This window comes from Meriones unguiculatus, chromosome 4 (assembly GCF_030254825.1).
Source record: "Meriones unguiculatus strain TT.TT164.6M chromosome 4, Bangor_MerUng_6.1, whole genome shotgun sequence".
In the NCBI taxonomy this organism is placed as follows: domain Eukaryota; kingdom Metazoa; phylum Chordata; class Mammalia; order Rodentia; family Muridae; genus Meriones; species Meriones unguiculatus.
In genome coordinates, this window is record NC_083352.1 from 17,914,686 (window position 1) to 17,928,786 (window position 14,101).

A 14,101-nucleotide genomic window follows, 5' to 3' on the forward strand; every position below is an offset into this window, starting at 1 on the left:
ATGTTTGATATATTGATAGAAAAATTAAATAGGAAAGAGCCGTCGAAAACGTCATGCACAATCGAGATCCAAGCAGCATTTATTTTCTCCTCCTTGGCAACTTTTGTGGTGGGATACGTCATCATAATGATTTTCAGAATAATCTTGGCTGTCTTAAACAAATGCCAAAGCATCAAGAGAGCAGAGAAAATCTTGGTCAGTTTCCTTCCCCGGGAGACCTGTATGTGATCAGTTCTACGTTTGGCATATGTCTGTGTTTAGCAAGAAGTTCAAGCCTTATTTGATTTTCTTCAGGCTGATGAATGAGCTTATGATGCTTCATAAAGGGCAGGAAACTGGGCCCAAGCCCAGTGCGAAGTTTGTTGACCATGGACAGTGATGAATGTACCAGAGTCTCTGTTCTGAAAAACAAAACAAAAAAAAAAATTCTATAAACGTCGACAACGTTCCTGTTTCTTAAAAAGACAGTCAAATGTGGTACTTTATGGATTAATCCCAGTACTTGAGGCAGGAAGATTGCTGTAAGTTTGAGGTCAGCCTAGGCTACTTGGATAAATGAGACCCTGTTCCAGAGAAAGAGAGAGAAAGTATATATATATGTAGATATAGATATATACTATATATATGTGTGTGTGTAGATATAGATATATGTAGATATATATACATATTTTAAAGAAGAACATAATGGTCTACATAGTGAGTTTCAGGCCACCCAGAGCTTCATTGTGAGACTGTATCTATTATGTGAGCTTAAGATCAGCCTGAACTACAGGAGACCCTGTTTTAGAGAGAGAGTTTTGTTAAATACTGTAAGGGACCCACAAAGGCAAGATATTAACTTAGCCTTACTTTTGAATATCTTTTGTGCATGATTCATATGTGTCCATATGTATACATTACTTTTATGTGCTATCTACACCAGCCACAAACACAGGCATTTTTTTTTTGTAGCCTAACTAGCTTTGCATAGGTTGATGTTGTGAGTAACTGCTGGCAAATGATGACAGTGGGAACAAATGGGGCTTTATGAAGATGACATATTAGTAATTTTGAAATTTCTTCAATTCTACATGACTGTTCTGTTTTGTTGTTGTTGTTGTTGTTTGCTTGCTTTGAGTCAGGGTGTCACTATGTAGCCCTGCATGGCCTGGAACTTGCTATACAGCCAGGCTGGCCTTTAACACGTTTGTCTCTGCCTCCTGAGTGCTGGGATTAAAGGCATGTGCAACCACAATTGACTCAACAGAAGAATTTTATCAAGCCCTCTGTATTTAGTTTTAATTCATTTAGACTTTGTTTCTTACTGAAATAGATTATAGTAGGTTTTTGTAATAGAATACTTTTTGCTTGTGTATCATAATTAAGATGCAAACTTTCCTTAAATATGTCTACTACTGTTAAAGTGGCATAAGGTGACATGACTTGAAATAAGAGCAAAAAGTTAAGGTTATTAGTAATATGGACTTTATATTTCTGTATTTGAGAGTATCTAGTATTGAAGTTCATTGCTTTTATTGATAAGTTAGTTTACTCTGTAATTGTTTCTACTTTAAAGACTTCAAACAGGGTTGGAGGAATGGCTCAGTGGTTAAGAACACTGTCTGCTCTTCCAGAGGACCTGGGTTCAATTCCCAGAACCCACATGGTGACTCACAGCTTATCTGCACTTCCAGGTCTGATGCCCTCTTCTGGCTTCCCTGGGCACCAGGCACACACACAGTGCACAAACATGCCATTCAGGCAAACCAGCAATTTACATAGAATAAAAATAAACAAAAGTTTGAGATCAAGACTTTAAACGTCATAGAACTATTGGGGAAAGATTTATAAGACTGTGGATTATTGGGGATGATGAACATGAGCTTTCTCTCTCTCTCATGTGTGTGTGTGCGTTTGTATCATTTAGAGATCTCTTTAGTTGACTGCTTTGGTCTTCACAATGATTGTTTCCTGGGTTGAGCAGGGCAGAATGATTTCTGGCTAATATTATGACAAGAGCCTCCCTCAACCTGAAGTGGACTTCTTCTTTAGCTGCTGCTCACTCTGTCAATCCTTTTTGTTTATTTGTTTTTCACAGGACTTATGTTCATCAAGCAAAATAAAGATTAATCCTTTAAGAAGATTTAACTTTCACGGGGAATTTCGTGAGCGTGTTGAAATGTTGCTCTCTGCACAGACCATTGTGGGGCAAGTGCTGGTGAGTGGGCGTTCACGGCTCTCTCACGCTGAGGAGCTGTGGCCATGAACATGGTCGTGGTCTCCTCCTGTACTTTACTCACACAAGCAGGCGTACTCATTTCGTGGTGCTCTTCGCGACATCAAGCCCTGTATGTAGGGCTTTCTAGTTGTCATGCTGCGTTATTTATCCCTAAGTGAGCAAGATTACTTAGATTTTATACTTACTGTTGGCTACTCTGCCACAAGGAAAGCTTTGTGAGTACAGAGTTGTGTAAATTTTGTGCTTCACGGATATATGAGTGCCTGCCTGGAATACACATACCAGAAAAGCATGTATTTAGAGAGCATTGTATGCTTTGATTTCCTGTGGAGGAGAGGGGTTTAGATTAGATGGCTAATTTTTCAGAAAGAAAGCCATGATCCAGTGATTGCTGTTTTTACCACTGCAACTGTTGGTATTTATTTACTTATTTATTTATACTTTATTGGGGTTTCTTATGCCTCTGCCTCCTTCTTTACCCCAATCCCTTCCAATACCCTAATAAAAAATAGGAGAGAAAAAAGGTTAGTGGGGAGAAGAGGCATAGTTCTCTTTAGCTACTTCCTGTTGGTTAGGGTTGCTGGATTCCTTGGGGCAAGTCCAATCTTCCTTTCAGGATATCTCCAGCTTCTTCTTGGCAAACTGCATCAACAGGAACCAGCAGCAGGGGGGGAAGCAGCAGTAGCCTTCTTTCCTAGGAACCCCCTTCCCTCTCTCAGCTCTGGTATTTATTTTCTCTCAGAGTCCTCAGAATTAAACTATGCAGCTGGCAAAGATCATGCCCATTTCAGAGCCTGCATGAGGCAAATAGTCTGCTGCTGTTGAATAATCTAAAGTAGCCCTATATCCCACACCTAGGACTAAAAGAAAAACCTGTTTACATAACATAACTGAGTTTTTACAGAAACCAAAACTCCCACTACAGACACTTCGTAGAATACATGAGAAATATATGTCATTACCTAGCACACAATCACCTTCCACTGCCATTTCATAGATTTTGAAAGAACAGTGTTGTCTGATACCCAGGCAATACTGTGTTATGTGTATCTTCCTCCTCTTCTACTTTTTATTGGTTCTTTGTGAATTTCACATCATGCATCCCAATCCCACTCACTTCCTCCTATCCTTGTATCCACCCTCCACCCTTGCAACCTTCCCCACAACAAAGAAAAAAAACTTGCTGTGGAAGCTGTAGTGTGTCCATGTGTCCCACAATATACCCCTTTGTCCACACTTCTTTACTTGCAGATGTTCATTGCAGTAACTTGTTGGTCTGGTATGAGGCCTCTGGCTTCTGCTCCCTCTATCAGTAGTGGACCCTCCCTGGGACTCCTCTCAGATATCCTGTTGTTGCCCTGTGTCATGGAAATCCTGTAGTTTTGGATCTGTAGGACCAGCCCTTTCATTCAGTCCAGCATTTATTGATGGAGTAGATGTTGGGGTGAGCCAATTCAAAGCCCTGGGTCCGGGTCTGAGGGGTGTCTCAGCTGGTGAGCCTTCCAGCTCACTCTCCTGCTCTCACACCCTCGGGGCTGCTCACCAGTAACCCCCACAAACAGGGCCAGCTCCACCCTGTAGCCCAGGCAACACGCAGGGCCCGCTCTCCTGAGTGTTGCAGCTGGTAAGGGACAGGGCCAGCTCTCCCACCTGCCTATAGGTGGCAAAGGTTTCATATGTGTTTTCAGTCTTCTAAGTTATTGCCGAATGACTGAAAGAGACGTGTCAAAACATTCATTTATGTTTTCTTGACTGTCTTGCATTCCCAACAGAGTTTGAATGATATATTCTTACTTGCAAAGAGTCACTTATTAAACGATCTTGTAGTGAGACAGCACTTCAGAGCAGATGGATCTCTGTGAGTTGAGGCCAGCCTGGTCTACAGAGAGAGAGAGAGAGAGTTCCAGGACAGCAAAAAACTACACACAGAGAAACCTGGTCTCGAAAAACCAAAACCAAAAAACAACAAAACAAAACAACAACAACAAAAAATAACACAACACAACAAAACAAAAACCCTGTCTTGTTAGTGTCCTTATCCAATATGGAATATGTGTTCTTCTGGCATACCTTACAATATAGTATCAGCATAATAAGAATTCTGTTTTTGTTTCCTTTCATCGCTTCTGTCCCCTTTTCTGAACCGTGGAAACGTCATAGCGCTGGATTCCTGTTCTTATCTTCATTAGAGCACACACTTTTTCAGTGGATGCTCACAGGCCCAAGAGGACCATAAGCCAATCCTGGCCAATCCATAGCATCTAAGTGGTAGTCAGTCACCTGTTGTTGCTTGGTTCCCATAGTCTTCTCAGCTGTCTTCAGTGCCACAGCCTACATGTGCTGATCCTCTTTCAGTCTCTTTTGGGTTAAGCCCGATCTGGCAGGTCAGTGCTCTCAGGCCTTCGAGGGATACAGGGCAGAGAGCAGAGCTGGGGAGGCAGCTTGGGCCAGAAAATGTTAGCTGGGAAGAGGCCATAGATGGCAGGGGTGGTTCTTGCCCCAACCTTGAGGAGCAAGGGGTTCGTGTAGGCTTGGGATTCGCTCTCCACATTCAGCCTACTGATTTTTGTTTTGTTTTTCAAGACAGGTTTACTCTGCGTAACAAGAGCCCTGGATGACTTGGACTCACTTTGTAGACCAGGCTGGCCTTGAACTCACGGAGATCCACCTGCCCCCGCCTCCTGAGTGCTGGGATTAAAGGCCTGAATCACTATGCCCAGCTGCTTGCTGACTTTTTTTTTAATGAATTTTTTATATTAATTACAGTTTATTCATTTTGTATCCCAGCTGTAGCCCCCTCCCTCATTCCATCCTAATCCTATTCTCCCTCCCTCCTCTTCTTCTCCCATGCCCCTCTCCAAGTCCACTGATAGGGGGAGGTCCTCTTCCCTTTCCATCTGACCGTAGCTTATCAGGTCTCATTTGGATTGGCTGCATTGTCCTCCTCTGTGGCCTGGGAAGGATGTTCCTCCATCAGGGGATGGTGGTCAAGAGCCTGCCACTGAGTTCATGTCAGAGACAGTACCTGTTCCCATTGCTAGGGAACCCATTTGAACACTGAGTTGCCATGGGCTACATCTGAGCAGGGGTTCTAGGTTATATCCGTGAATGGTCCTTTGTTGGAGTATCAGTCTCAGAAAAGACTCCTGGGCCCAGATTTTTTGGTTCTGTTGCTCTCCTTGTGGAGCTCCTGTCCTCTCCAGGTCTTACTATCTCCCCCTTCTTTCATAAGATTCCCTGAACTCTGCCCAAAGTTTGGTTATGAGTCTCAGCATCTGCTTTTATACACTGCTGGTTAGAGTCTTTCAGAGGCCCTCTGTGGTAGGCTCCTGTCCTGTTCCCTGTTTTTTCCTTCTTCCAATGTCCATCCCATTTGTCTTTCTGAGTGAGGACTGATCATCTTACCCAGGGTCGTCCTCCTTGCTTAGCTTCTTTATGTGTATAGATTTTAGTATGTTTATCCTATATTATATGTCTAATATCCACTTATAAGTGAGTATATACCATGTGTGTCTTTCTGTTTCTGGGATACCTCACTCAGGATGATCTTTTCTAGATCCCACCATTTACCTGCAAATTTCATGATTTCCTTGTTTTTAATTGCTGAGTAGTATTTCATTGTGTAAATGTACCACAGTTTCTATATCCATTCCTCCATTGAGGGACATCTGAGTTGTTTCCCGCTTCTGACTATTATTACGAATAAAGCTGCTATGAACATAGTTGAGAAATGTTCTTGTTGTATACTTGAGCATATTTTGGATATATGCCTGGGAGTGGTATAGCTGGATCTTGAGGAAGCGCTATTCCTAATTGTTTGAGAAAGCGCCAGATTGATTTCCAAAGTGGTTGTACAAGTTTACATTCCCACCAGCAATGGAGAAGGGTTCCCCTTTCTCCACATCCTTTCCAGCATATATTGTCACTTGAGTTTTTGATCTTAGCCATTCTGATGGGTATAAGGTAAAATCTCAGGGTCATTTTGATTTGCATCTACATGATGACTAAGGACATTGAGCATTTCTTTTATATATATATATATATTTACTTTTATTAATTACAGTTTATTCACTTTTTATCCCCCTGTACCTCCCTCCCTCCTCCCCTCCCAATCCCACCCTCCTTCTTCCCCACCCGTGTCCCTCTCCCAGTCCACTGAAAAGGGAGGTCCTCCTCCCGCTTTCTCTGATCCTAGTCTGTTAGGTCTCATCAGGAGTGGCTGCGTTGTCTTTTTCTGTGGTCTGGTAAGGCTGCTTCCCCCTCATGGGGAGGTGATCAAAGAGCAGGCCAATCAGTTCATGTCAGAGACAGTCCCTGTCCCCATTACTATGGAGCCCACTTTGATACTGAACTGCCATAGGCTACCTCTGTGCAGTGATTCCAGGCCATCTCCATGAGTGGTCCTTGGCTGGAGTATCAGTTTCAGAAAAGACCCCTGTGCCCAGACTTTTAGGATCTGTTGCTGTCCTTGTGGAGCTCCTGTCCTCTCCAGGTCTTACTATCTCCCACTTCTTTCATAAGATTCCCTGTACTCTGCCCAAAGTCTGGCTATGAGTCTCAGCATCTGCCTTGATACCCTACAGGGTAGAGCCTTTCAGAGGCCCTCTGTGATAGGCTCCTGTCCTGTTCCCTGTTTTCTCCCTCCTCTGATGTCCATCCTCTTTGCCTTTCTGAATGGGGATTGAGCATCTTAGCCAGAGTCCTCCTTCCTGATTAGCTTCCTTAGGTGTACATATTTTATTATGTTTATCCTATATTATATGTCTAGTATCCACTTATGAGTGAGTTATATACCATGTGTGTCTTTCTGCTTCTGGGATACCTCACTCAGTATGATCTTTTCCAGTTCCCACCATTTACCTGCAAATTTCATGATTTTCTTGCTTTTTTATTGCTGAGTAATATTCCATTGTGTAGCTGTACCACACTTTCTGTATCCATTCCTCAACTGAGGGGCATCTGGGCTATTTCCAACTTCTGGATATTACAAATAAAGCTGCTACAAACATGGTTGAACAGATGTCCTTGTTGTATACTTGAGCATCTTTTGGATATATGCTTAGCAGTGATACAGCTGGATCTTGAGGAAGCACTATTCCTAATTGTCTGAGAAGGCACCAGATTGATTTCCAGAGTGGTTGTACAAGTTTACATTCCCACCAGCAGTGGAGAAGGGTTCCCCTTTCTCCACAACCTCTCCAGCATGTGTTGTCACTTGAGTTTTTTATCTTGGCCATTCTCATGGGTGTAAGGTGAAATCTCAGGGTTGTTTTGATTTGCATTTCCCTAATGGCTAATGAGGTTGAGCATTTCTTTAAGTGTTTCTCTGCCATTCGATACTGCTCTGTTGAGAATTCTCTGTTTAGCTCTGTTCCCCATTTTTTAAGTGGATTACTTGGTTTGCTGCTTTTCAGCTTCTTTAGTTCTTTATATACACTGGATATGAGTCCTCTGTCAGATAAAGGGTTGGTGAAGACTCTTTCCCAATCTGTAGGCAGGCGTTTTGTTTTGATGACAGTATCCTTTGCTTTACAGAAGCTTTTCAGTTTCATGAGGTCCCATTTATTGATTGTTGCTCTTAGAGCCTGTGCTGTTGGTGTTCTGTTCAGGAAGTTGTCTCCTGTGCCAATGAGTTCAAGGGTATTCCCCACTTTTTCTTCTAAGCGGTTTGGTGTGTCTGGTTTTATGTTGAGGTCTTTGATGCACTTGGACTTCAGTTTTGTGCAGGGTGATAAGTATGGATCTATTTTCATTTTTCAACATGTAGACATCCAGTTAGACCAGCACCATTTGTTGAAGATGCTGTCTTTTTTCCATTGAACGGTTTTGGCTTCTTTGTTGAAAATCAAGTATCCATAGGTATGTGGATTTATTTCTGGGTCTTCTATTTGGTTCCCTTGATCCACCATTCTATTTCTATGCCACTATCATGCAGTTTTTATTACTATTGCTCTGTAAAACAGCTTGAGATCAGGGATGGAGATATCTCCAGGTGATCTGTTGTTGTATAGGATCGTTTTTGGCAATTATGGTTTTTTTTGTTTTTCCATATGAAGTTAAGAATTGTTCTTTCCGGGTCTGATGCTCTTTGGGTGGATGACACCTAAATGAACATCTGTACAAAGTCCCAATTTATTTCTAATATCAGAGATCAGACCTCTACTCTTGCCTGATGCGTCTAAAACAAAAAGGGGGAACTGTAGAGAGCTGCGGAATGCTATGCCTTAAAGATGGAGCTGGTTTCTGCCTTCCACCTTCCCGATGGTGAGTGCTCTCTGTCACGAACAACTCCACATTTGGCTAAGGCCGAGGATCTGGCTTGCTTCCATGTATGTGGACCTATCTGCATTGCCCCCGTGGCAAGCCTGGGTTGGCTACCCAGAGGCTATTTAAGCTGTGGGCTGGCTTTCCCCAGGGTCCGAGGATTGTTCATTGTTCCTGAATAAACTGCATTGAAAAAAAAAAAAAAAAGAATTGTTCTTTCAAGGCCTGTAAAGAACTGTGTCGGTAATTTGATGGGAATTGCATTGAATCTGTAGATTGCTTTTGGCAGGATGGCCATTTTCACTATGTTAATCCTACCGATCCATGAAAGCGAGAGATCTTTCCATCCTTCTGATATCTTCTTCAGTTTCTTTCTTCAGAGACTTGAAGTTTTTTTTTTTTTTTTTTTTTTTTTGAACAGGTCTTTCACTTGCTTGGTTAGAGTCATACCAAGGTACTTTAAGTTATTAGTGGCTATTGTGAAGGGTGTTGTTTTCCTAATTTCTTTCTCAGCCCTTTGGTATACAGGAGGGCTTCTCTCTCTTTTTTTTTTTTTTGAGTTAATTTTGTATCCAGCCACTTTGCTGAAGGTGCTTATCAGTTGAAGGAGTTCTCTGGTTGAATTTTTGAGGTCACGTATACTATCATATCATCTGTGAATAGTGACACTTTGACCTCTTCCTTTCTGATTTGTACCCCCTGATCTCCTTCAGTTGTCTTATTGCTCTAGCTAGGACTTCAAGCACTATGTTGAAGAGATACGGAGAGAGTGGGCAGCCTTGCCTTATACCTGATTTCAGTGGGATTGATTTAAGTTTCTCTCTGTTTAGTTTGATGTTGGCTATAGGCTTGCTGTATATTGCCTTTACTATGTTCAGGTATGTGCCTTGTATCCCTGCTCTCTCCAAGACTTTAAACATGAATGGGTGTTGGATTTTGTCAAATGCTTTTTCAGCATCTGAGGAGATGATTCTGTGGTTTTTCTCCTTCAGTTTGTTTATATGGTGGATTACATTGATGGATTTTTGTATATTGAACCACCCCTGCATGCTTGGGATGAAGCCTACTTGATTATGGTGGATGATATCTTTTCTGTGTTCTTGGATTTGGTTTGCAAGTATTTTATTGAGTATTTTTGCATCAGTGTTCATAAGAAAGATAGGTCTGAAGTTCTCTTTTTTTTGTTGGATCTTTGTGTGGTTTAGGTATCAAGGTGACTGTGGCTTCATAGAATGAGTTTGGTAATGTTCCTTCTGTTTCTATTTTGTGGAATAGTTTGAAGAGAATTGGAGTTAGCTCTTCTTTGAAGGTCTGGTAGAATTCTACGTTGAAACCATCTAGCCGTGGGCTTTTTTTTTTTTTTTTTTTGGAAGGGAGACTTTTGATGACTGCTTCTATTTCCTTACGGGATATAGGACTATTTAATCTATTTACCTGATCTTGATTTAATTTCGGGAAATGAAATCTATCAAGAAAATTGTCCATTTCATTTAGATTTTCAAATTTTGTGGCATATACAGACCTACTGAGTGTTTGGATTTCCTCAGTGTCTGTAGTTATGTCCTCTTTTCATTTCTGATTTTGCTGATTTAGATAGTTTCTCTCTGCCTTTTAGTTAGTTTGGCTAAGTGTTTGTCTATCTTGTTGATTTTTCTCAAAGAGCCAGCCCTTGGTTTCATTGATTCTTTGAATTATTTTATTTGTTTCTAATTTATTGATTTCAGCCCCAAGATTGATTGTTTCCAGCCATCCACTCCTCTTGGGAATGTCTGCTTCTTTTTTTCCCCTAGGGCTTTCAGGTGAGCCATTAAGTTGCTTGAAGAGATTTTCTTTTTTTGGGGGGGGGGGTTCACCTTTTGTAATACCTTCTCAATTGTTTATTTATTTTTGTGAGTAGTTTCCTGGCATGAGTTATATTACATTCACATTATATGTAACTTATATTTTAGTTTTATTTCCTTAGATTTTCAAAAATTATTTTGATATATTGTCTCTTAACTTGGCTTTAAGTATCACTGATTAATTTTTCTTTTTTTTTGCCTTTAAGATTTTTTTAATATTAATTACACTTTATTAATTTTGTATCCCCCCATAAGCCTCTCCCTCCTCCCCTCCCGATCCCACCCTTCCTCCCATTTCTGCATGCATGCCCCTCCCCAAGTCCACTGATAGGAGAGGTTCTCCTCTCCTTTCTGATCTTAGTCTATCAGTTCTCGTCAAAAGTGGCTGCATTGTCCTCTTCTGTGGCCTGGTAGGGCTGCTCCCCCCTCAGGGGGAGGTGATCAAAGAGCAGACCAATCAGATTATGTCAGAGGCAGTCCCTCTTCCCATTACTAGGTAACCCACCTGGACACCGACCTGCCATGGGCTACATCTGTGCAGGGGTTCCAGGTCATCTCCATGAATAGTCCTTGGTTGGAGTATGAGTCTCTGGGAAATTCCCTGTGTTCAAATTTTCTTGTTCTGTTGCTCTCCTTGTGGAGACCCCGTCCTCTCCAGCTTCCACTATTTTCCACTTCCTACACAAAATTCCATTCACTCTGCCCGAGAGTTGGCCATCAGGCTCAGCATCTGCTTTGATAGTCTGCAGGGCAGAGGCTTTCAGAGGCCCTCTGTGGTATGTTCCTAGTTTGTTTCCTGATTTCTTCTTCTGGCTTTCAGAGGCCCTCTGTAGCAGGTTTCTAGGTTGTTTCCTGTTTTCTTCTTCATCTGATGTCCATCCTCCCTGCCCCTCAGGATGGGGATCGAAAACTCTAGCCAGGGTCTTCTCTCCTGCTCGGCCTCTCTAGATGCACAGATTCTGGTGGGTCCGTCCTACGTTGCATGTCTATATGAGTTGAGCATATACCGTGTGTGTCTTTTTGCTTCTGGGACAACTCACTCAGGATGATCCTTTCCAGGTCCCACCATTTACCTGCAAATTTCATGATTTCCTTGTTTTTTATTGCTGAGTAGTATTCCATAGTATAGATGTACCACAATTTCTGCATCCATTCTTCAGTTGAGGGGCATCTGGGCTGTTTCCAGCTTCTGGATATTACAAATAAAGCTGCTACAAACATGGTTGAGCAAATGTCCTTTTTGTGTACTTGAGCCTCTTTTGGATATATGCCTAGGAGCGGTATGGCTGGATCTTGAGGAAGCGCTATTCCTAGTTGTCTGAGAAAGCGCCAGATTGCTTTCCAGAGTGGTTGTACAAGTTTACATTCCCACCAGCAGTGGAGAAGGGTTCCCCTTTCTCCACAACCTCTCCAGCATGTGTTGTCACTTGAGTTTTTTATCTTGGCCATTCTCATGGGTGTAAGGTGAAATCTCAGGGTTGTTTTGATTTGCATTTCCCTAATGGCTAATGAGGTTGAGCATTTCTTTAAGTGTTTCTCTGCCATTCGATATTGCTCTGTTGAGAATTCTCTGTTTAGCTCTGTTCCCCATTTTTTAAGTGGATTACTTGGTTTGCTGCTTTTCAGCTTGTTTAGTTCTTTAGATATACTGGGTATGAGTCCTCTGTCAGATAAAGGGTTGGTGAAGACTCTTTCCCAATCTGTAGGCAGGCGTTTTGTTTTGATGACAGTATCCTTTGCTTTACAGAAGCTTTTCAGTTTCATGAGGTCCCATTTATTGATTGTTGCTTTTAGAGCCTGTGCTGTTGGTGTTCTGTTCAGGAAGTTTTCTCCTGTACCAATGAGTTCTAGGGTATTCCCCACTTTTTTTTCTAGCCGATTTAATGTGTCTGGTTTTATGTTGAGGTCTTTGATCCACTTGGACTTCAGTTTTGTGCAGGGTGATAAGTATGGATCTATTTTCATTTTTCTACATGTAGACATCCAGTTGGACCAGCACCATTTGTTGAAGATGCTATCTTTTTTCCATTGTATGGTTTTGGCATCTTTGTCAAAGATCAGGTTCCATAAGTGTGTGGGTTTATTTCTGGGTCCTCTGTTCGGTTCCATTGATCCACCATTCTGTTTCTATGCCAGTACCATGCAGTTTTTAAAACTGTTGCTCTATAGTACAACTTAAGATCAGGAATAGAGATACCTCCAGAAGATCTTTTATTGTTGAGGATTGTTTTAGCAATTCTGGGTTTCTTGTTATTCCATATGAACTTGAGAATTTTTCTTTCCAGGTCTGTAAAGAATTGTGTTGGTAATTTGATGGGAATTGCATTGAATCTATAGATTGCTTTTGGTAAGATGGCCATTTTTACTATGTTAATCCTGCCAAGCCATGAGCATGGGAGATCTTTCTATCTTCTGATATCTTCTTCTAATTCTTTCTTCAGAGACTTGAAATTTTTTTCATACAAGTCTTTGACTTCCTTGGTTAGGGTTACTCCGAGGTACCTTATGTCATTTGTGGCTATTGTGAAGGGTGCTGTTTCCCTAATTTCTTTCTCAGCCCTTTTGTCTTTTGTATACAGGAATGCTCCTGATTTTTTTGAGTTAATTTTGTATCTGGCCACTTTGCTGAAGGTGTTTATCAGCTGTAGGAGTTCCCTGGTGGAGTTTTTGGGGTCACTCACGTATACTATCATATCATCTGCAAATAGTGATAATTTGACTTCTTTTTCAATCTGTATCCCCTTGATCTTCTTCAACTGTCTTATTGCTCTAGCAAGGACTTCCAGCACTATGTTGAAGAGATATGGAGAGAGTGGGCAGCCTTGCCTTGTCCCTGATTTTAGTGGGATTGCTTTAAGTTTCTCTCCGTTTAGTTTGATGTTGGCTATAGGCTTGCTGTATATCACCTTTACTATGTTTAGATATGTGCCATGTATCCCTGTTCTCTCCAATACTTTAAACATGAATGGATGTTGGATTTTGTCAAATGCTTTTTCAGCATCTAGGGAGATTATCATGTGGTATTTTTCTTTCAGTTTGTTAATATGGTGGATCACATTGATGGATTTCCGTATATTGAACCACCCGTGCATACCTGGGATGAAGCCAACTTGGTCATAATGGATAATATCTTTGATGTGTTCTTGGATTCGGTTTGCAAGTATTTTGTTAAGTATTTTTGCATCAGTGTTCATAAGGGAGATTGGCCTGAAATTCTCTTTCTTTGTTGAGTCTTTGTGAGGTTTAGGTACCAAGGTGACTGTGGCTTCATAGAATGCGTTTGGTAATGTTCCTTCTGTTTCTATTTTGTGGAATAGTTTGAAGAGAATTGGAGTTAGCTCTTCTTTGAAGGTCTGGTAGAATTCTGCGCTGAAGCCATCTGGTCCTGGGCTTTTTTTGGATGGGAGACTTTTGATGACCGCTTCTATTTCTTTGGGGGATATAGGACTATTTAGTTGATTTACCTGGTCCTGGTTTAGCTTTGGTAAGTCAAATCGATCAAGAAAATTGTCCATTTCATTTAGATTTTCAAATTTTGTGGCATATAGACTTTTGAAGTAAGTCCTGATGATTGTTTGGATTTCCTCAGTGTCTGTAGTTATGTCCCCCTTTTCATTTCTGATTTTGTTGATTTGGGTGGTGTCTCTCTGCCTTTTAGTTAGCTTGGCTAAGGGTTTGTCAATCTTGTTGATTTTCTCAAAGAACCAGCTCTTGGTTTCATTGATTCTTTGAATTGTTTTATTTGTTTCCAATTGATTGATTTCAGCCCTGAGTTTGA

At 41.4% G+C, this 14,101-nt stretch overlaps 1 protein-coding gene across 1 annotated transcript in view; it reads left to right on the forward strand.

Annotated features, from left to right (window-relative positions):
* The window catches only part of Kcnu1 (potassium calcium-activated channel subfamily U member 1), a 100,272-nt gene continuing 86,171 nt past the window's right edge, over positions 1-14,101 (forward strand). Inside the window, exons 1-2 of the mRNA XM_060381357.1 lie at positions 1-195; positions 2,078-2,197. Of these exons, the coding sequence (XP_060237340.1) occupies positions 1-195; positions 2,078-2,197 (315 nt within the window). The remainder of the gene's footprint in view (positions 196-2,077; positions 2,198-14,101) is intronic.